The sequence below is a fragment of the Bemisia tabaci genome, chromosome 4 (genome assembly GCF_918797505.1).
Source record: "Bemisia tabaci chromosome 4, PGI_BMITA_v3".
NCBI lineage: Eukaryota > Metazoa > Arthropoda > Insecta > Hemiptera > Aleyrodidae > Bemisia > Bemisia tabaci.
Window position 1 is genome coordinate 60,258,186 of NC_092796.1, and position 23,024 is coordinate 60,281,209.

The window sequence follows — 23,024 nt, forward strand, 5'->3', positions numbered from 1 at the left end:
CCACCCCGGTAAACTCCGACATAGTCGCGAGTCTTCGTACCCCGATCCTGACCACCCGACCTGTGTTTTCCCGGTCGTCCGTCTCGTCTCCCGTTCGACGCTTTTCCGCCCCGCTCGCGGGCTTTTCACGTCGGATTCCGGGTTTTTTTTGCACGCGTTAGCCGCTCTCGTCGCCACGATGGATGATACCAAATTGAAGGAACAGTACTATACACCGCCGCCGAAAGTCAGTAACTGGGAGAGCTTCAAAACCTTCCTATGGAACTCGGAAACCAATCAGTTTTTAGGACGAACGGCCGGAAGTTGGGGTAAGTTTTCACTCGAGAGCTTTTTTGAGCCCCCGTTTGCTCAGTATTTTTGCCCTCATTTTTCCGATCCGCTTTAATTACACGCAAAAATGTCGCGTTTTCGGTGGTTTTCTCTTCCAAATTATCCTCTCGTGGCCCAATTTTTGAGCCGCTTTTTCAATCAGTTGCCACTGCTATTTGATACTGACTTTTTTTTAGGGAAAATTAACCGGGCTGTAAATTTTACACTCATTTCTCTGTTAGTGTTCCGGCTTAACCGAACGTAAGCCCTGGGGAAGACTAGGCTCACGGGCCCCCCTTTCCCTTACCTTCCGCGTAAACTACCCGCTTTTTTTTGTAGAATGCCCTTTAAAAAACCCAAAATTGTCATTGTTTTTCGTTTTAGACGCAGGGAAAACCAATCCATCTGCTTTGAATGAAGTTCCATTTCGATGGCCAAAGTGCGGAATCACGTATCTCCAGTGCGGGTGCGGTGTTTCAAAATTTCGCCCTTTTTTATTTATCGAAGAGAAACTAGCCTACTTTCCAGTTTGAAATGCATTCTGAATATTCTGCTATCAGAGAAGGAAAATCCCCTAAGTTGTCAAGAAGTTGCGTTGATTAGTTTTCCAAAGAAAAAAATCAGGTATGACAGGAAGTCTGCAACGTCGCAAATGGAGATACGTGATTTCGCACTTTGGCCATCGATATATTTTACTTGGTATCTAGCTAAATTGGAGGATATTTAAAGCGGCATCAGACGTCGCCTAACTTCGTCTCTTGTTTAATTTTATTGCCTATAAACTGAGCACTTAAGCAGCATTTTGCCGTTCTCAGCTGAGTCCATTTTCTAAATGGACGTATTTACCGATGCTAAAAGGAACTATGTGCATAGGGTTTGCACGCAACGTAGTTCTTTTTAACGTAAACACGTCCAAATTTCAAGAAAAAATTGTGAAACGTTGCAAAGCCTTCTTTTATTTAGTATCCCTGTTAATATTATACAACCTGGACGAAAAGTAGGCAAGTTAAGCTCAGTTGATTCTGATCAAATCCGTCCCTTTTTTGAAATAAGACAGGATATGTTGATGTGTTCGAACTCTTGAGTACTCCCCAAGCCACAGTACATCCGTATGTGTTATTATTTGGATCCGGTAATCGACCGATCAACATCTTTCATCTCGGCTATAAATATTGTTCAGCTTATGTTTAACACTTGGATTCAGCCTCTTGTTCTTGATATCCTCTTTACGGATTGTTTAGTATTCTGTCAGAGATGGGTTCGTGTTTAGATACCCAGGCCCGGGCCTTGAAGCTGGAGCCCCGGTAACTCCCCTTCCCCCTCCCTCCATCTTGGGAGGCCTTGCATAGCCCGACCTCCTCCTCCCCCTCCCGTAAGTTTTCTGTGTATCAAGAGAGTTGAAGACCGTAAATCTATGTTGTAAAGTTTTCATGAGCATGAGTTTTCTCTCCTATAACAAACCAAAATTGTAAATGAATCCCTCTTTATGATTGAGCTTTAAATTGCACTTGCGTATGGTTGAGTAGCCTGTAAACTAAGTACGCGATCCTGGAAGCACTAAGAATGACCATTAAAAACACCACACAGGGGAGGGGGCCAGAGAACCGAAATATTTACATATTTAACAGGATGTCTGATTTTAAAAAAGACCAGAAAATAATAGGAAATTTCACTTAGAATGCGCACAGTACTGCCATAAATTATGACCCAACAGCTTGTCTGGTCTGGTCATGTTCAACGATAAATGGCAGATCAATCGATATATCGCAAAGTATGCCACGCCACTGACTCCTGGTCCCAACATGGATCAAAATGATTATATCATGGAGCAAATGTAAACGTTTTGCAAATGACCCAAGTTGGGTTTTTCGAACATTTCCTCTCATCTCTTTTTAGAAGACATTTTTAAAATTTTCAAAATATAAGTGGCAGTCTCTATGGTATGAAAACGACCACCTGATAAGGAATTAATCAGATATGTTTATTAGGTGCTTTGCCTTTTGTACTTGAACTGACTTTCTCGGCAAGGGAAACTTGCAATTGGACGGACTCTGAGAACGTCAATTTCTTGCGTTGGAGCTAGGTATTAAAATGTTCAATATGTTCGTCTTGTTGGGAATGCAGGTTGTTGAGTGGAAACGAAACCAGAGCATCGGCAAAATCGTTTATCAAGAGAACGAACTTTAAAGCTTTCAAAGCGTTCTTTAAAGCCCTTCTCGACCCTTAACTTAAATTTCTGCATTAAATTTCTAAAAAAAGGTCTCAAGTTTCAGCCTGACTACCATTGGTTCATGGACTACATTTTGCGATTAGGATCCACAATTTCAGGCTCAACCGTCAAAACACTTTTGTGCCTGGGAAAACCAAAAGTACATAGGTTGTTTCTAAACTGAGCCAGATAGTACAGCTCCTAATTGTAAAATGTAGTCCAAATGAGGACTTACGTCTTATCCCGCGTCTTGCCTATCAGGAAAAGGACTTGCTTGAAGAATTGTGAACTTTTCTAACGTGACGAGCTTTCACCAATCAGAGGCCAGGATGTTGTCCCGTGACCGTTTTCTGGACGGAAGTATACATTTGGTGCGGTGCTTGCTTTGGTTCGCAGATTTTTATGGTTTTGCGAACAGTCGCGGTTATTGGCGGATTTCACGAGTCCGTCATTTTTCAACGGTGTAATCAGTTTTAGGAACTTTCCACAAATTACAACAAAAAAATTTCCTCATTTTGCAGACTCTAATATTTTTTGTAGGACCTCCGTGAGGCTTGTTTGGGCTCCTGCCTCTGAATTGAAAAAACAACGCGTAAATATATAGTTTAACTCGAAATATCCTGTTGGATACAAATTGGTTCCATTTTAAGCATCAACAAACATGTGAGGGAGTTTTTGATCTCGATGCTTTTTCCTCCCTTTACCTTTCCCTTCTCTTATAAGGCACCTCTTGACCCCTTGTCTCACGTGATTTATGGACGACCGGCCTCTTACGAGGTATCCTGTTTCGCGAGTATGCTTGCAGGGACACACGGATTATCGCCGTTTTTCGCAAATATTCTTGATCACTAAAAAACCTTCGCGTCTGATCGTAACCATTTGAGCTAGAGTCGAGGTTTCTTGGGCATTCGCGGATATCCACTGGTTTGCGTGTCATCAGAAGAAAGATAAAAATTATTCACGGATTTTCGTGATTTCGCGGGCATCCATGACTACTCTTGTCTGAACGGAGTTATTTACTGATTTTTCACGATTTCGTGGTCATACTCACCCAGGTATACAAGTGAAATAAATTGTGTAGTACTTTTTTTTACCCATTTTCATTTTTTGAGAGATTGAAAGTAAAGAAAACCTAACGATTTTTAACCAAATATCAACTTGCTTTCATTTTCAATCATTCAACCAATCATAACATTTATTGAAGTGAATCCGTTTCAACGGTAATCGGACCAACTGTTAATCGAAAAAAAATCAAAACAAATGAATGGATTTTCTGACTTATTTTTATGACTTACTCCTAAAAATTTGAAAAGGACTCTCCAAGTCTATTCCTTTCCGCCCGTTGCCATGATCGAAGGATGTAATGTTTTGATATCGTGCGTCAAGAGATGCCTTTCCAAATTATCAGCTGCTAGATTAAGAATGCCCTCATCCTCTTTCCTGCTCCTCAATCCTAATGAAGAGACATGTGTTCTAGTACTGACGTTTAAATCTTGTCTCTGGAACCACTGCTGACTAGCTGCTGGCAAGATATTTTTCTAACTATCAGCCATGAATTTACGGGTTAAGTAAATAATCATGAGAATCCGGATCGACCACTGGAACGAAAAGTCTCTTGAATCCAGAGTTCAGACACTTCAAAAATTTGACAAGTAAAAACTCTTTAAATTCGATCGGATTTTTGCTTGAAGCGAGAGTCAAGTCCCTAAATTTAAGCGGATTTCCTTTTGATTCACGCAGAAATGCGATTGAATCAAGAATATTTTTACCGTCAAATTTTTTAAGAGACTGGACTCTGGGTCCAAGAGACTTTTTTTCCCCCAGTGACTCTTTTGAAAGAAGGTCCGGCAATAACCGTCATGACTTATAGATAAACAATAGAAAGCTTCGACGGTATTTTGCCGTAACGAAACAACGTGATGTGACAAACAGGGATGTGTTTTTCATTTAGCAGTTGGAAAATTCCTCATAACAATCCCCGCAAAAATCTGCTAATCTTTTTCTAACGAGCTGAACTTAGTTTGTGACCTTAATAGTTAAATCGGAAAATTCAAGAAAAAAAATTGTCTCGCGCGCGAAACGCAGCTCATGGAGACGTGGAAAAGCTCTAATGTCGAGTTGAGAGGTCTTAATTCTCCAAGAATCTTGAGGAGCAAGAACAGGGACGGGAGCGGAAGTTTTCGGGAATGTTCTCGGGAACGTTTTCCGTTTCCGGTGGCAAAGCGGGGTGATCCGCTGTAGTGTCGCCGCAAGCCTCGAGAGAATACAACTTTTTGTATAATGACGATCAGTCTCTGATTAATTATATCCCGCAGCATTCCTCTCTCAGGAGAAATTCTGCTGTTTACAAGACAGGGCAACCTGTTTCCCAGACCCTTTTCGCCGAGAGGGACCCATCTCTATTCCTGAAGGCTTATTATTGAAATTGATAGACAAAGCTACAAACGAAGGATAAACGGAGGGCGACCCTCTTGGTTGAAACAAGTGGTTGTTGTAGGCTAGAGAGGAATATGATGGACTTCCTTTTGTGTCTCTCGTGGGTTCCTTTTAGCTAATATATTACTTACCTTCTTTGTACGTTGCAACCACTAGCTTCTACCAATAGGATCGCTCCATTTTCTCCTATCCCTCTTAGTCTATCGCTTTGTCCACTAATTCTAAAAATCAGCTCACAGATTGAGTCACGTTAGTCCTAGTGGACCTCCGTGGCAGGGTTCGTGACGACTTGGAAAATCCCTTAACATACTTGATTTTTTCGAAATATTTGTTCGAAAACCCTTGATAGTAAACTGTTTTTCTGATCGAAATTCCTTGAAAAGTTCTCATAAGGTCTTAAGCTTCATCACGCGGAACTGCCATGCACCGTCTAGTGTGCGCCAAAGGATGGTACATTCATAGTCGCTCCTTAAATACCACCTTTTATTAGGGAGCCTTTTATGGTTCTCATTGTAATTAAGTAAGGGCGGTTTATGGAGACTTTGAACATAGCATCATAAAATATCAACAAAAATTTGACAGAACAACACATTATTTTTTCGCATTTCGTATTTTTTGTAGCGGAAAATCATCGAAATTCCTCGTAAGGATCCATTTTCAAAGTCTTAATACTGAATTTTACTCGAGGTTCGCAAAAGTTGTCGATTTGATAATCAGGGTTGCGGCGATTGCCACAGTCAGGAAATGCCGGGAAATTTCAGGGGATTTTATAAAGTCAGGGAACACCTGGAAAAGTCAGGGAAAATGTCGAGGAAAAATTGTCAAGTCACCTTAATTTCTTCTCTAGAATGGGTTTGACGTTGAACAACAAATGGTACCCGAAAACTGTTTCAAATCATGTATTTTTATGCATCTGGCATATCCTCAATTTTCAAGGAATTTTACCAAAATGTGACCGAGAAATCGAAGAAATGTCAGGGAATTTCATTTTCCAAATTCTGTGGCAACCCTGTAATGCTTTGTTTTAATCACAGTGTAAACCGTTTGGAAGTTCCTAAGGAATGAAGCTGTTTAAGGAACGACTATGAGGCGACCCAAAGGCTCTCAGATAAAGGATCGAAGTTGGGATTGACCTCAAGTCTGTGAGGAAGGGTTCGAGTGAGAGGAGCCGTGTCGAGACGGAAGTTATGCACGTGCGAGTAATCAATGAGCTTGGAAGTATAACTTGCTTTACAAGGCTCCCGTCAAGAAATTCGATCTAACCAAGAGCCAGTCCGACTAATATGTTGCACTTGTCTTCGCCTTTGCGGCTTCGAAGCTGCCTACCCTCGTGCACCCTCACCGTGCGCCGTCATAAAGCAGAACCCCGTACGAGCCTTCAGACGTTGTCGAATTCCCTTAGATACAATACTAATTTTCAAGGAAACTTTTGGATCTCTCTTTTCTAATTTTTCAGAATAGAATAAGGTACAGAAATAGCCCGAATGATTTAACCAAACAAAACTCAAGAAATTGGATTAAAATATTCGTGGTCAAAGTACTTACCAATTTTATTGTTATCCTAAATGCACTTTTGGAAGAGCTTAAAAAAAAAAAAAAAAAAAAAAAAAAAAAAAAAAAAAAGTTTGACGGGATCCGCGAGATTATAACGTACACGAAATTATACCACTGAGGATGAGATCCTGAACCTTGAAATAGATTTGTGCTTGGAATAACAAAAAATTAGAAAACATTCCAGGCATAAATGTTGTAATGCTATAATCACTATCATAGAGTGCAAAATGCAAATCAAAAGATACAAGAAAATGGACAACCAATGCTAAGAAAGCAAACAAACCGAATGCCTGGGACGTTTCGGGGTGATTTCAACCCCTCCTTTATCAGGAAACAAAAAACTCAATCAAAAACCTATTAGATCCCCACTCGTGATAACGAAAATGAGTTTTCGACTCTTTTCAAGGCCTAGGGGTTTTTACTTTTTATATTTTTTCCTTCCTAGTCGTGGAGGGGGTTGACACCAGCCCTAAACGTCCCAAACATTATTTTTGTTTTGTTTTCTAGCCTCGGTTGCCTATTTCTTGGAACATTTCGTTCGAAATTTGATTTACAGGGTTGCCACGGACTTTAGATAGTGAAATATCCTGACATTTCCCAGATTTCCCTGACACGTTTTGGTGAAATTTCCTGACAATTGATGATATGCCAGATCGTAAAAAAACCTATTTAGAGTTACTCAGTGTTCCGGCAAAATTCGTCGTTCGAAAAGTCAAACCCATTCTAAAATGAAAGTAAAGATGACTTGATAATGTTTCCCTGACATTTTCGTCATTTTCCTTAACATTCCCCGGTTTTCCCTGACTGTGACAACCCTGTTTAGTGTAAATCATGTGAAAATTTCATGGAAAAATACTCATTACTCTCCTCAAAAATTAATATTTTATCGGGGGAACTTTGTCAACTTGTGAAAGATGATAGGTGGTTTTTGGTGAGGACCGGTCGTCTGGGCCGGCTCCGGCGGGGGTGGCGGAGAAGCCAAGCGAAGCGGCGCTGCGAGTGGGAAGAAAAGAGCGAGCGAGCGGCGAGGAAGGAGGGAATGTAGGTTAAAACGAACTGCTCTACAGCGTTGCGCCATGACGCGGGAAAGCTCGCCGGGCCCCGCGGAAGCTCGCCGAGTGGCGGCCCAGTCGGGACGGGTGTTACTCGTCGGCCGGAGCCACCCAAGGGAGCCACCGGGGGGGGGGGGGGGGGGGGAATCAATAGGAGCCGTGACGTCACATTCTATCGATCCGTCTCCCCGTTCCAAGTTGCAACCCTCGCCGCCTCGGCCGCCCGGCTATAGCTCCGCCGCACACTCCATCCAGCCAATAGGAGAACTCGCACAAAATTTCCAAACTTTAAAAGCTTATAACTCCGTTTAAACAAATTTTTGAGGAATAATATAAACATAAAAATTCACATTTCAAGTCGAAAATTTCAGGTGCGAGCCCTCGTAAAAGTTGGCTCCAGCGAGCGGCGCACAGTGGATCGAGTCACTAGGAGAAGTCGGACAAAATTTGGAAACTTTAAAAGCTTATAACTCCGTTTAAACAAATTTTTGAGGTTCAGAAAGTGTTTCCATTGGTTTCCTCGTCAAATTTTCTTACAAGAGCACCCCTTAAAATTTAAAACGTGACGAATTAAACATCAAAATTTGCAGTTTTTAGTCCTAAATTCTATGTCCACCCTCTCTAATTGACTCGATCCACTGTGCACAGTGGATCGAGTCAACAGAGAGGTCGGGCATGAAATTTTTTCTAAAACTGCAAATTTTGATGGTTAATTCGTCTCGTTTTAAAATTGAAAGGGTGCTCTTTGAAGGAAAATTTTACGAGGAAAACCATTGGAACCACTTTCAGAACCTCAAAAATTTGTTTAAACGGAGTTATAAGCTTTTAAAGTTTCCAAATTTTGTCCGACTTCTCTTAGTGACTCGATCCACTGTGCGCCGCTCGCTGGAGCCAACTTTTACGAGGGCTCGCACCTGAAATTTTCGACTTGAAATGCGAATTTTTATGTTTATTTTATTCACTGAAAAAAAACTCCGGCTGTGAAAGACGCACTTACGGGCTATATAGAAAACCGACCGCGTTCCTGGCTTAGAGGCCGAAAGTTTCGAGCGCAGCACCCGGAGCAGTCGAAGCTAGGCTCCAGTACCCGGAACTTTCGGCTTCTGAGCCCGGAACGGACGGTATGTCTTTGAAGTAACTTTTTTTCTCAGTGTCACAATATGTATTCCAATGAGTCAAGGTGGCAAACGTTAGAGAAAACTTGGAAACGTTAGGGAATTTTTAAAGAAACCCTTGTAAGTGATGAAGAAGTCAGGGAATTTTGCTGGAGGTTAGGGAATTTTCCTGTCGTCAAATTATAAATTTTAAAGGATTAAGGTAAAAAAGTCGGCAAAACCTGGAAAAGTCAGGGAATTTGAAAAAAAATCCGTAGAAAGTTTGAGAAAAATCACGGAATTTTGCCGGAGATAAGGGAATTTTTTCTATTTGCAAAGGAGACCGTCACTTTTAATTTTAATTTCCAAGATTCGCTGAAACAATGCGTCCATGCGGCAACAGAAAGTTTACCCCTCCGAGAGTATTCGAGCATTTTTTTCAAAGGGTAACTCAGGAAATTTTGCCAAAATTAGTCAGGAAATGCTCAGATTTTGACTGTGAGTGAAATTTTTGGCATTGGTTTTCCCGTAGCCTAGTGTAAACCCAGCACCACTCTCACTTTATTACTTACAGTTCGGGGCACATTTTAGTGGGTTTTTTTGTCTGTCAGGAAAGTTTGCTCAAATTGGTCAGAATTTATTTTTGGAAAGTCAAGGAATTTTGATTTTTAGTCCATTTTCCAGCGTAAGTGCTTCTGCTTACTGCATAAACTTTTACGAGAAACGAATGGAGCCTTCCTCAAACCTCTCCGATTCGTATCGACTTAAGTATGATCGAGCTTAAGCTTCCATGTCCAGCTTCCCCCACGGACTTACTCCACTGTGCGGAGCGTCCGTGCCCCATGCCCATGCTGTGGCCAGGAGATTGAAGGATCACTCGGTGCGGGGATGATGGTGATGGGTACTTTTAGTACCCCCCTTCTTCTTTCTCCCTTCTCCTCGCGCCACGGGGCGAGTCCAGGAGTCTACATGCCTGACCTACACCAATTTCCCACCCGGTTGTTTTCTCCACCTTGCGTGTGCGATTGGACCTCATTTTTATACACAGCTAGATTCCTGCCCTCTCACCTTTTCCCCACCCAGAACACCTTTTCGCCCCACGAATTTCTCATATCTGAAAAACTTTGTTGAGAGCAGGGTGACAAGTAGGTACGTGAAAAGTTAGTGAAAATCCGGAAAATTCAGGGAATTTTATGTTCAACTACCTTGAAAAGACATAGAATTTTGAAATCTGAGAAAACTTGTCACACTGTGAGAGATCATCAAATTCTGAGTAACAATAAATTGGTGGATCCAGGAGAGGACTCATAGTGTAATGGCACCTTCTTTGGATTAAAAAATCAGGCGGGATAAAATGGCAAAGAGGAAAAGAACAATGAGTATCGTTTAAATGAAAAACTGAATGCGCACAGCGATAGTTCTATACGGTGATATCTTTGTAATAATCACAAAATTATATTTATTTTCTTTCTAGGTCAAAAACATCGCTCAATCGGACTATTTATGCTGAAACACACAATCCTATGCACATACGTAGTTTCATTTAGTATGAATAGTTCAATTGAACTAATTTTGCAATGTGAGAAGGCATCGTTGTGCTTCCCGAGCACTGTCACAAATTGTGATGACAATAACATGCAGAATTTCCGGCGATCAGGGGAACCTGAAAAGTGAAGGAACTTACGGTGAAATCTGGAAAAGCCAGGGAACTCGTGAGAAAATCTCAGGAAATTTCGCTAAAAGCACATCGGCTCAGCAACTTCAGGCGGTGCCAATCAAGAGATAGCCTCCAAAAATTATATTACTCCCCCTTTTCTGAAAACCTCCAATTAACGTCTCTCTCTTGAAGCAACATTCTAAAATTTTGCAGTGATGTGATCATTTCTCTACCTAAAACTAATAATAGATTGGCTGTGCATGTATTGAAGCTTTAACGAACTTGAACTAATTCAAGGTTATTTTTTATGTTTCAGCTAAAATTATATTATTCTACGTTGTGTTCTACCTAGTATTAGCAGCTTTCTTCTCAGTGTTAATGTTTTTGTTCTTCCAAACAATCGACTACAATAAACCGAAATGGCAATTGGATCGCTCCCTCATCGGCACCAATCCAGGTAATTTCAACTCCTATTTTTACGCCATTTCGTGACTTTCACCATTAAGTTAAACTCAACGCCCATCTTACGTTCGTTCGGTTTTTCAGAAAATTTAAATGTGTGGTGAACTCAAAGATAAACCAATGAACATCGTGAAATAATATAAAATTGGTGCTCGTAATCTTATTTTGCTAATGAGAAAAAATACTGAGCTCGAAAGCTGATGATTTTTTTTTTACAGATTTTGTTTGGGTCATCTTTCCACAAAAAGGGTTATTTTACTAAATGATCTAATTGCTAATAGCACATATGATATGGATCGAAATATTTTCTGTCAAGTGAAGCCCTCTAAAAATGGAGGTACCTAATAGTTTCTGTGGTAAATCTCGTAAAGTTTTTCTTAGTGTGTAGTCTACAAGTATTACTGGTTAATAGTTACAAAGCATAGCTTGCAACTACAACCACGTAACAATTTGTTTTGGGTTATCTAATCTCAATCTATTAAGTATTAAAATAGATCTCGTTCTTTTCCTTACTGTTCCAATTTAGGCTAAATTAGGCAGGGTTTCGTTTGAAATGAATCTATACCTATTTTAAAACGTATTTAAACTCCTCAGAAGACAAAGTTTTGAATTCAAAAATATCAGAAAATCCGAAAGGGTCAAATCTTGTTTATCAATGGTTAATCGTTTCATTTTGTCGATAGAACCCCAGTTAATAAAGGGAGATAAACTTTATCAAGCGTCACTCCTAATCAATTAATGCATTGGAATGTTAGATAGGTAAAGCAAAAGCCATCGGTTCATTAGAGGTAATTAATTGATTGTATTTTGTTGTAAATACCCTGGTAAAAATTGGCGATAGGAGCTGCGTTTCAAAATACCATAGGAGTTCTTATAGCCGACTAAAGAAGGCTATTAAAAATCATCTAGCTGGCTGTAGAAAGCGGAGCAAATCATATAGCCGGGCTATACGAAGCTATAAAAAAGTATACAGTCGGGCTATAGTTCCTATCGCCGGGCTTTACACTTTATCGCCATTGGCTATAAAAGGCTATAAGAAATTGTGTAGAAATTCGTGTGCTTTGGAAATCATTAAGTTTGATACGGAACTACCTTTATATTTACAAAACACACATTATATTTTCCTTTAAAACATATTTTTTTTCATCAATTAAAATGAGAATAGACCATACAGAGTGTGCAAACATTTCAAAATCATGAGTTGAAAAACGCTGACTCCGCGAGATTAAATATTAGAGCCTAACACAAAGCGGAGCGGCGACGCACTGGCGCCTACAAACCTAACAGGGATACTTCACGCATTGCGCAATGCGTGAAGTATCCCTGTTGGGTTTGTAGGCGCCAATGCGCGTTTCGCGCTCTCCGCCCGCCCGCCGCGCCGCAGCGTGCCACGGCGTCTGAAGCAACTATTTCACACAGAGGTATTGCACAGTATCATAAGAAATTGAAGGCGCTCCAACATATTAAGAATGACAGGCATCCTTCAAAAGTAGGGAGCTTTCCTCGCAAAATATATCAAGATACTACGGCACAAAAAGAGAGCGGTAGTCCAAAAACTCACCAAGTCCCAGTATCCGTATTTAGTAACGTTTAGCATGAACTTTATCGTCTCGCTGTTGATTAATCGCCATCGGCTATAAAAGGCTATAAGAAATTGTACAGCCGGCTACAGAAGCTATTGGAAATCTTACAGCTGGCTTTAGGTCTATAGTATTTTGGAACACACATTCTACTGCCAATTTTTACCACGGTATCTAAACAAATAGTTTAAGTATTGCTTGTTACACTCTTGTAAACCTTAAAATAAAAGAGAAGAAGAAAAACAACAACAGTAACCTAGCGTTCGAAGCTAAAAGTTTATCGTCCGAAGATTTCGCTTCTTACAACATTGCATCTGTCTCGTTTTATCTAGCTAAAATCATGCGTATGAGAAAAAAGAGCATCCGCAAGTTTAAGTAATCGTTCAAGAGAATTGGATCGCGTTCAGCAGAAAGGAACCAAGACACATCAGCTATTGCCAACTTTAATTGAGCAATTACATTTTATACGTGAAAACGGTTGTGCGGATTTTTGTGCAAATTTCAGTGAATTTTCCTCATGGTACGAAGCAAATTCCTCAAAACTTTCAAAGAAATCCGCACACACGTTTCCTTTCAAAAAATCAATTCCTCAATTAAATTTGGCAATAGGCGATGTGTCTTGGTTCCTTTCTGCTAAACGCGATCCAATTAAGATCAAACTGCACTTTGAACGGCTTCAAAATGAATTGTTAATGCTTTACTTTTCCAAAGTTTATCGGAAGAGCGAGGATCCATACACCCCCCTTCCCTTGAACTTTTTTCCACCTATTGATACTAGTGTTCCAATTTCCCGCCAATCTCCAGCAACTGTTTCGCTACGCCTGTGATGATATTGGCACGGTGTCAAGCCCACTCTGCAAGGGGTCCCTGGAACATGGACGAAAATATTGCCTCGCAATATTCCCTTCAGCATTGTAGCAGCGTGTTTTTAAGGCACCCCTGCACATCGCACCGTTGAAAATTGAGGAATGGCATTCGGTGCCGGAGTCTATACATGCCAAGTGAAATTAGCACCATAAGAGCGTATGGCACTCCTCGAAAGGATAGAATTCCGCTCCGTAATGGTGTAAGTTACTCCGTAATTAATTAAGGATAATAGAGTCAGCTCCGCATTCATTTTACTCGGAGTTTTTGGGCACTGTACAGACTCCGGCACAGAATTTCTCGCCAAAATTTTCATCAGTGCGTGGCAACTTACTTTGTAGGAACAGAACCGTTTTTGCGGTGCTGCTAGTAATGTTGCTCAGCATCGTTTTGCACCATTTGCATAGAAAAGTTACCGGTCAATTTTTCTGGCAATATTATCGAACTTCCTCGCAATAATGTAAAATCGAGTCAAAACTCATCCAATTTACGCTCCAATTGAAAAATTCAGGATACGTCATCCAGTATTTTTCTTCAGTTGCCGTAACAGTTTCGCTGCAGTATTTACCTGAAATGTGGAGATACTCATCAGGAAAATGACACAAAGTTGACTCATGATCTTATCACTACCTTTTGCAGTGTTGCTTGAAAAATTTGCAGGATGGGCAGCGCCGAGGTGATGCTGTTTTCTAACTTGGCACATAATCTCTAAACACAGTGAGGGTATTCGGGAAAGAAAATCTAGCGCAATTAATGATAAGAGGCTGGAAGGAAATGGTGTCTCGATAAAATGACACAATTTGAAACCGCAGCAATAATTTTATCCCATGACGTTTGTTTTTCAAAATATCGCTATCATAAGAGCGAAAAATCCTGACAGGAAGGGTGAGAAGCTTTCTCACAGAGTGACTTGCCGCACTATTAAAAATATTTGAATAAAATTCTGTGCCGGAGTCTGTATAATGCCTAAAAACTCCGAGTGATATGAATGTGGAGCGGAGTCTATTCTCTTCACGGAGTGACTTACACCGGTACGGAGCGGGATTCACTCTTTTTGCGGAGTGTCACACGTTTTTACGGTGCTAATTTCACATCGCATTCAGGGTTTTTGAACGCGATCTAAATGTAGGGCCTCAAGAGCTTCATACTTGGACATGTCCCTACTGTCCTCTAGTTACAGTTTCAGAAAAGCGGAGGAAAACTTGGCTGGAGCGGGGCGGAAAATGGCGGGAGGCGGCGATCGGTTGGGCGGGAGTGAATGAGATACCAGGAAAGAAGGACAGCAGGACAGCGGATCGGATCGAAGTGCATTTAGAATTGATTAATGTGTTTCTGTGATATGAGGAAAAGCTTATAAGCTTAAGCGCTCACTTATAATTGGGTAACTGTGGCGCTGTGGCGCGGCGCGCGCGGCTGCCGGCCGGACGACTCGTGTGAGCCATGTGAACCAGTCCTCGATCAATGCCAAGCGAACGCCGGAACGCGGTTGCTAATGGGCGAATTTGCCCAAGTGACCTTTCGCCTCCTGCTTTTGTCCCTGCTCCCTGCCGTGTCCCTGCGATTCATCCAAGCTCCAGCCGGTGACGCGCCAGGTGTCACTCCAGGGCCGCCTTCTCCCGGTCTTCGGTCACTGATAACCAAGTTCCGGAGGCCCTTGCTTCCGCGCGAGGGGCCCCGAAAATACGCACTCGCGCCGGGTCTTGAAATGGAGCCTTTGCATGGTGTCTAGGACCGGGAATCATGAGGAACTAAGAATTTCAGTGAAAATTAGAGAAAAATCTGGGAATCTATTCCAAAAACCACACTGATAAAAAAAAAAAAATAAAAAAAAAAAAAAAAAAAAAAAAAAAACTCTGGCCGTAGAAGCCGCACTTACGGGTCCAATAGACATACCTTCCGCGTTCCGGGCTCAGAAGCCGATAATTCCGGGTTTAGCACCCGGAGCAGTCGAAGCTACAGCTCCAGCACCCGGAATTTTGGGCCTCTAAGCCTGGAATGTATGGTAGGTCTGTATAGCTCGTAACTTTTTAACAGTGAAGGAATCCCTTCCTCAATCGCTTAAAGGCCATTTCAAATTTTACTGAAACTTTAAGTACTTGTTTTTACGTAGGCTTATGTAATTGCACCTAAGTCGCCAGTGTTGACCTCTCAAATGAAATTTTTTGAATCTTCAAATCATCTTTACATAAATAGAGAAGCTTTCATAGAGTGGATATATAAAAATCAGGAACGCTTTTGGAATTGTTAATTTGGATGTGCACCAAAGAATCGGCTAAAAGATGAAGAATGAAAGATAAAGATGAAAATAATGTTCATATCTGAAATGCTGGAGAAATATATTTTTCTCCTAAGGAAATCCCTGGCGAACGAGAGAAAATTTCGGTTTCTCATCAGGGAATGAGCTCCCGAAAAACCGGGAATAAACAGGGGACGGATAAAGTTTGGTAGAGAGGAACCAACTTTTTCGACCATTTTCAAAAACGACAAACCTGCGGTAGATTTACCCTTTTCCATCAGGTGCGTTAGATTACATGGCGATCCATTTTATGAAAGTGTCAATTTTCTGAACTCATTTTTTGCTGAACTCAGTCCAAGTTTGATTGCGCGTATTTCATCATCTACGCGTTATCTAACGCGTCCGCTAGATAATATAAAATACGTGCGAGCGAATAATTTTAAATTTTAACCACGTATCTCTCTTGCAGTGTCTCAAAATTTCCACTCCTATTTTATTTTTTTGAAGATAAGTCAACTTTATGGCCTGAAATTTAAACAGAATACCCGGCGAATTGAGAAGAAAAATCGAGGAAGTTTTCAAGAAATTACGTCGAATAGTTTTCCAAATAGAAAACGAAGTATGACAGAAAGTCTGCAACGTCACAAACGGAGATACGTGGTCTCGCTTTTTGGCTCAAGAGCAGATCGAGACTCGCACTTACTTGAACGAGCGCGAGTATACTCTCGAAAGTCGCCTTCAAGAAGATGAGTATGCAGTCCCGCACGACGGCTGTGTTCGAATAGTTATCGCTCGAATTCGAAGGCAGTTTGAAAATCGCCCGCTCCTCTTGGCTTCAGCGTATGTGTAAATCGAGTTCGCCATTCAACAGTCATAAAATTTTAGATGTTTAACATATACTTAATGAAGAATTAAAAAGTAATTCGTCAGGTGAAACTTGGAAACGCTGCAATGCACTGAAACCCTCTTGGCTTTCACCTCTTCAAATGTCTGACTTTCTGCCCCTAAAAGTTCCAAGTTTCATTTCTTTTTGAGACTCAAAATTTCAATTTTGATTTTCCAGTCAATCTGGCAAAACAATGTGATAATCACAATATCACCGGAAGTGTAGAGCTAACCTCGTATTTCATTGAATCAATTTAAAAGAAAAAAAAAAAAAAAAAAAAAAAAAAAAAAAGCAACATTAACGATAAGAAACATGATGCGTTGCGCGCGTGGAGGCATTATTTCGCAATTTGCATGCAGTAAATTATCTCATAATCGTCAGTCCGATCTCTGCGTGGAGAATTTGACAGAAAACGGAGGGACTCTATTATTGTGCCTATGATTATTTATGGCTGAAATACCATACCATTTTAACTCGAACCTTGAGAGCTTTTTACTAGCGCGTGAGTTGATATTGAACAAGGTCAGTGGCTTTATCTCAAAATTTTGCAGTCGAATCATTTATTAAATTGCAAATTCGCCACCTTTAAAGAAACCGCATTGCACGAGGATTATCTATACATTACAGATGCTTTATTTAGTATCTTTTTTTCTCTCTCTCTTTTTTTTTTAAAAAAAAGGAATGTTTACCAACCAATTAGTTTGAACTTTTCATTGAATTTCCTTTATATCTCATTTGGAGGAAATTCATTGAAACTTTCAAGCTATAGTCGGTCTCGCCGTACTCTTGAAAACAAATTGTTCAATGAAAGGCAATACCTGGCATCAAGGTCGATTTTAAGAGTTTTTGGGTGTTCTTTGCGCCAAATGATGCAGAGTCAACCCTTCTCAAAGTAAGTTGTGGTATAGTTATCGGCGACCCCCCCCCCCCCCCCTCCATCACCTCAAGGCAAATTTTGCACGACTCACACATTTTTACGATGTAGGAATATTTGCTCCCAGTCGCATAGTAACCTTCTTTCAATGCGGATCTTGCAGGCCCCAAAAATGATCTTTGCTGAGGTCTGGCTTTAATTAGTATCACCCGATGTTGTTTATTATGAAGTACCAGACTGCATTGCCGTGTGGTCGTAATTTGATCGTTAAGGGCGCGATGTGTCACTGGCGCGCGGCGCATTCTGTTGAGGGAGCGAGCATCAACGCAAGGCTGTCTAATTGATGAGGGAAAATGTCAATTCTCCGGTGGCCACCACCAAAAATCAAATTAAGTCGGGAGAAATTTACAACACAGCTTTAGCGAGTGCTCTTCAGGGTGGTTTTCGTGAAGCCATCGAACAGCGCCGATTTGCGTTCTCCGGTAATAATAGGATTTTAAGGTCGCTGACAGCTCCACTCCCTCAGCCCTCACCCCTCATAGGTCCACCTTCAGGTTGAAACGGGATCGTTATACTGCCGTGCCAGGAAAAGCGCCGTGTGAACATTTAAATGTTCCGCGATTCCCCGCGATAGAATATTTATTTTTGACGAAAGTTGCGATTTCTTATTTTTGATTTTTTCAGATACTTCATTTTAATCTGCGAATAAAATAATGCGAAAAATGTGGGGGGAAAACATTCTCAAGTTTCTCAGAAAATTTGTGTTTTATCAAAAGAAATTTGGCAGCGCCTGAGAGATCATTCAGCGATCTTCCTTGGTACAGTAGTAATTATGTAGTAAAGTCAATTTTAGCACTCCATGAATAGCGCATACATGTTTTAAATTTTCGAGTACATCGTCGTCGTCGCCCCCCCCCCCCCTTCCCATTGGAAGAGCGATTTCAGCCGCAGTTTGGAGAGAGCTTTTTTTTATTTGAAGGTGAATAAAATCAGGGGAAAACTCAACAAAAATCTTTTTGAAACGATAATTATTGACTGAAGTTCAATCGAGAAGGAGCCAGCCTTCACCGCTAGGCGAAAAAAAATTGTGCGCACAGTTTCCGCATCTTTCACTCGCTGTGCCTCAAACGATCTCTCAAAAAAAATCTATGACTTACCGTGTATTATGTAACCAACTATTTGTCTGGAGGATTTCCTTTTCTTACCCTTGTGTGGAAAAGTAAATTCCGTTTCAGATAAGTTTAACTTTTATTATATCTGTGCAGACACTATTAGCTGCTAAGACTGTGCAAGCAGATGAAAAGGCAGACTTTCCTGAAATTGAGTCTACTCTTTAAAAAGTTTTTCCTCCACAACTTACAGTATCCTTCATCGCCCTCTCTTTCCTCCAAGCCCCAAACTTCAAATTCTAAATGGCTGAAATGTAAAATTTTTTTGTTTTGTTTTTCAGGGTTGGGCTTCAGGCCGACTCCTCCTGACACTCACATTGACAGTACTCTGATCTGGTACAAAAGACAAGCAAGCAACTATGCCTTGTGGGTCCAAAAGCTTGATGACTTCCTCCAAGGTAACCTTTTCATTCATAAGTTTTCTGGGATGAGGAATAATGGTAACAGAAGCATGACAGTACATCGTGTACGATTCAATGCGAATATTCTTCCAGGGTACCTATCCTTCATGTTAAAGAGAGTTGCCAAATTCTGCAAAAGGGTGATTATCAGAAATGTTTGCACTTTTTGGCAACTTTTGGGGGGAATGTTCAAAATTAATTCAAGTCTGGATCTTACATCAAAAATTCTGTGACTACTATCTATTTCAGGCAGCTTTTCTCAATAATTACAGACCAGGGCCGCTGGTTGATGTATCAGGAATAGTTTATACAAATTTAAATTTTGGTTTCCAGAATTTGGATATTGTTGATTTAAGATGATTTCTACTTAAATTTTGATGCTTGAATAATTGAAATTGGAGGTATCAAACTATCAACTTTTCATGTTATGCAGAAATGGGAAATTTGCCCTCCTCCTCTCTAATTATTTGAAGGAGATGAATTTAGTAAAACACCTGAGCAAAGTTTGATTCTAAATTAAGGTAGGGTCAAAATCGTTGTTTTAAAAACATCTAGTAAAAAAGAATCAGCCTGTTGTCAGGCTATGTCTCATAAACTACCCTGAGTCTGACTGAATCAGTCTGACTCAGCCAGAAAAATTCCTGAAAATAGCCTGACGTCAGACTGACTCACTTTTACTCGGAACCTCTTTGATTGGAATATTTGTGATAGTGGATTTCCAGACCTGGTCCTTCTGACATTGGAATACACCTTTTGAATTACAAGCCATCTGATTTTTATCTTTTTGTTTAGATTATAGAGAGCCTTCATTTCTCCCTGGTGGGGGTCAAAACATAATCCAATGCTCAGATGGAAACAAGCCCCCTCCCGGCAAAGTTTGTGCTGTCAACATTCATCAGCTCAATCCGTGCATTAAAGAAACAGGATATAATTATGATAAGGGATCACCTTGCATATTCCTAAAATTAAACAAGGTAAGTACCAGTTATTTATGAACCAGAAAGTGTTGAGCATTCAATAGCCAGTCAAAATGCAGTAACTACTTTTTCTCATTCCTGCAAAATAAAAGAAACTAATCATTACAAATGCATCATTGCAAATAGAAAGGTTTAGAGCATTGTTAAAAAAGCAGAAACATTTTTCCCCACATAACAGCTTGCGTTGTTGTATGGGCACCTGGAAATGCTCACCAAGAAAAAATGCATTTTAATTCTTGAATTATTTAAACCAGTAACATCAAATACAAAAATTTCAGTATCTCCTACCTGTAAATGAAACTTGTTTTAGTTAAAAATGAATCACAATTTTTGGAACTGCAACGTAGACGTAAAGCTTAGTTATAAAACTTGGGTTCTTGGAGGCTCTCCTCCAAGATAACTTGCCCAACTGCAGGCTTAAATAAAATAAAACTGTATTGTGCCTTTATTCCCCCTATTGAAAAAACATTTTATCACACAAAAATTTGATTATACCGTGGCTACATTCAATAGAAAGGAACCAAGTCGCATGAAGTTACATAAAAGAAAATGGGATTTAAAATTCTCTTCTTCCATGACACTTATTGTAAGAATGAATTTTGAATTCATTGGTGGAATGGAAAAAATTACCTATTCATGGGTTTTGATGCTCTGACTGGAGAATAGAATGTGCCTGTTCAACTTTTACTCAGTTTTCTTGAAAATCGACGGTGAAACTACCAAACCACGTATCTCGTTTGCGGTGTTTAAAAATCTACGCTCACATTTTATTTTTTTGAAGTAGACCAAATCAATATCATTCCTTGAAATTTTCACAGAATTTTCTCCGCGCGAAAAGGAAAAATCACAGAAATTTTCAAGACTGGACGTTAAGTAGTTTTTCATTTAAAAAATAAAGTATGACAGGAAGTCTGCGACGTCGCAAACCGAGATACGTGGTTTGGTAGTTTCACCGTCGAAATGTGACTTGTTTTCTTTTTGTTAAACTCATTAATTTATTGCTCATATTTTCAGTCTTGGATAAAAGTCAATAAATGTGAGAAGGAATACTGTGGTTTTTGTGTAATGGAAAATGTCAAGTATCTTGAAAAAAAGGGAAAATCTTAAAATCGATTCACACAGTTGAACTTTTGGTCCAACTTTTCCTCAGACTCCATTGAATTGAAATTTTTCTGTTTTAATTACACAGTGACAATTTTCATCCGATACAGTTGGAAGAAAAGTTGAATGAAAATTTGAACCGTGTGAGTTGGGCTTAAATGTAGCTACTTTGCTCTTGGTTGTGAAAATAGTAAATGTTCACCTTCCTTAAATATTTTTTTCTTGGCTGCATCTGCTAAATAATAATTGCTACCTATTTCACACTTGAGAATAGATTTCTATTCTAAATAGATCAGAAAATAGTAAGAATCATTGTTGAAATTTTTTCCTCTCAGTCTTGGGCCATGTCGAACACATGAAATACAACTCTTAATATTGTGATTTGCGGGGGAAAAGGAAAATTCAGTTTGGTATATACATAAGTAAGTGTACCTCTTGTGTCTTGTAATTGAGACATTGTTCTCTTGTACCCTTCAGATTTATGGCTGGGAGCCCGCTTACTATAATGACACCAAAAACTTACCTGCCAAAATGCCTGCTGACCTGAAAAACTTCATCATTCAAGAGAAAAATAGAGAACCATACAAAAAGGTAAGCACTGTTCGTGATTTTTAAGAAAGGGTTCATGATATTAGCTTAATTAAAAGATACTTAAATATTTTTGAAAAACCTGCAAATGCAAACTGTTGGCAGTGAAGAATGTTTTTCAGCTCCTACAACTCCTAATTGGACAAATGTAAGGCATTAGATCTTTTTTCATTAAGTCATGGACTTATTCCTCCTTGCCAGTACGTAAAAGTACAGCAGATGAGACACAAGTGCCCAATTCTCTCGTCGCACCACAGTTCTCCCAATTTTGGCAATATCACATTTCTAGATTGTATTGTTTGTAGTTTTATTTGATTGAAATTTTATTTTACTTATTTTATTTTTTTTTATTTTATTTTTTTTTTTTATTGTTACTCTTGAGTGCCAAGTTTTGAAAAAATACATTTGTGTGAGGCATGATACATAGGGCTTGAGTATTTTTTAAACTGACCCAAAACTTTCTTGGTTGGCAGATACTGAAGGTAAAACTGAATACTTTCCAGCAATTGAATCACAAAGCCCCCATTATTTATGCAAGTCAATCTATGTGATAAGTGGGTAAAACAGTTTTTATAGGCACTTATTGAAAAAAGCAACAAAGAAGTATTTCCGTTCGTATAAGTAGGCCATGAGTGATTTTTGAGCACCCTAGTAGCGATGACCTTTAAAAAACATTTCTTCAAAAACTCTTGAAAAAACTGTTGACATGTTTGTATCAGAAAACCCTTTTTCGCCATTCTTTTAAGTATTTATGAGAAGTAAAATTTAAGGAAAAAAGTGTTAAAAAAACTCTTATAACATCACTGTCGTTTTTTTAACATTTTTAGTGTTGAAACACTACAACTGATATTTCAAGAATTTTTTTTTAAACACTTTTTTACTTAAATTTAACGCTCGTAAATTTTACTCAAAAAAAGAAGCCAAAAAGGGTTTCCATGAGCATCTTCACAGATTTTTTAAGAGTTATCTTTATGAAATTAAAGAGTTTTTTAAAAGTTTTTTTTTTAACAGTCGTTGCTACTAGGGTATGGTTAAAGACTGAAATGGTTTGCCTCTGTGTAATGAGTATTTTCTCTTTCTTTTATCTATTATAGCTAGAAACGGTGTGGGTTAGCTGTGAAGGTGAAAATCCTGCTGACATAGAAAATATTGGTCCTATCTCCTACCTCCCATCAAGAGGATTCCCAGGCTACTATTTCCCGTACATTAACACAGAGGGCTACCTCAGTCCTGTCATTGCCGTATGGTTCGAGTCTCCTGCTCGTAAGTATCAATATTTTAAAATTTGTTGAATAATATGTCATTAGATGTATACACTTTACAGAGAAATTGTAATTCTGATATCAAGGGTAAAACTGCAGGAATGCATATCTAGTTTGCGGTGTTTCAAAATCTCAGCTCTTATTTTATTTTAACAACAGAGAACAAGCGACAACGCCATTGCTTGACATTTTCAAAGAATATTCTTCGCATAGAAAAGCAAAATCAGGGAAGTTTTTAATGAATAGCGTTGATTGATTTTTCATTTAAATGATAAAGTACAACAGGAAGTCTGCAGCATTGCAATTTACAAAT

At 39.6% G+C, this 23,024-nt stretch overlaps 1 protein-coding gene across 1 annotated transcript in view; it reads left to right on the forward strand.

The window, feature by feature from the left end:
- Positions 1-23,024, forward strand: part of LOC109031737 (sodium/potassium-transporting ATPase subunit beta-2) — a 28,274-nt gene continuing 5,250 nt past the window's right edge. Inside the window, exons 1-6 of the mRNA XM_019043450.2 lie at positions 1-308; positions 10,628-10,768; positions 18,664-18,780; positions 19,576-19,757; positions 21,339-21,452; positions 22,544-22,712. Of these exons, the coding sequence (XP_018898995.1) occupies positions 179-308; positions 10,628-10,768; positions 18,664-18,780; positions 19,576-19,757; positions 21,339-21,452; positions 22,544-22,712 (853 nt within the window). The 5' untranslated portion in view covers positions 1-178. The remainder of the gene's footprint in view (positions 309-10,627; positions 10,769-18,663; positions 18,781-19,575; positions 19,758-21,338; positions 21,453-22,543; positions 22,713-23,024) is intronic.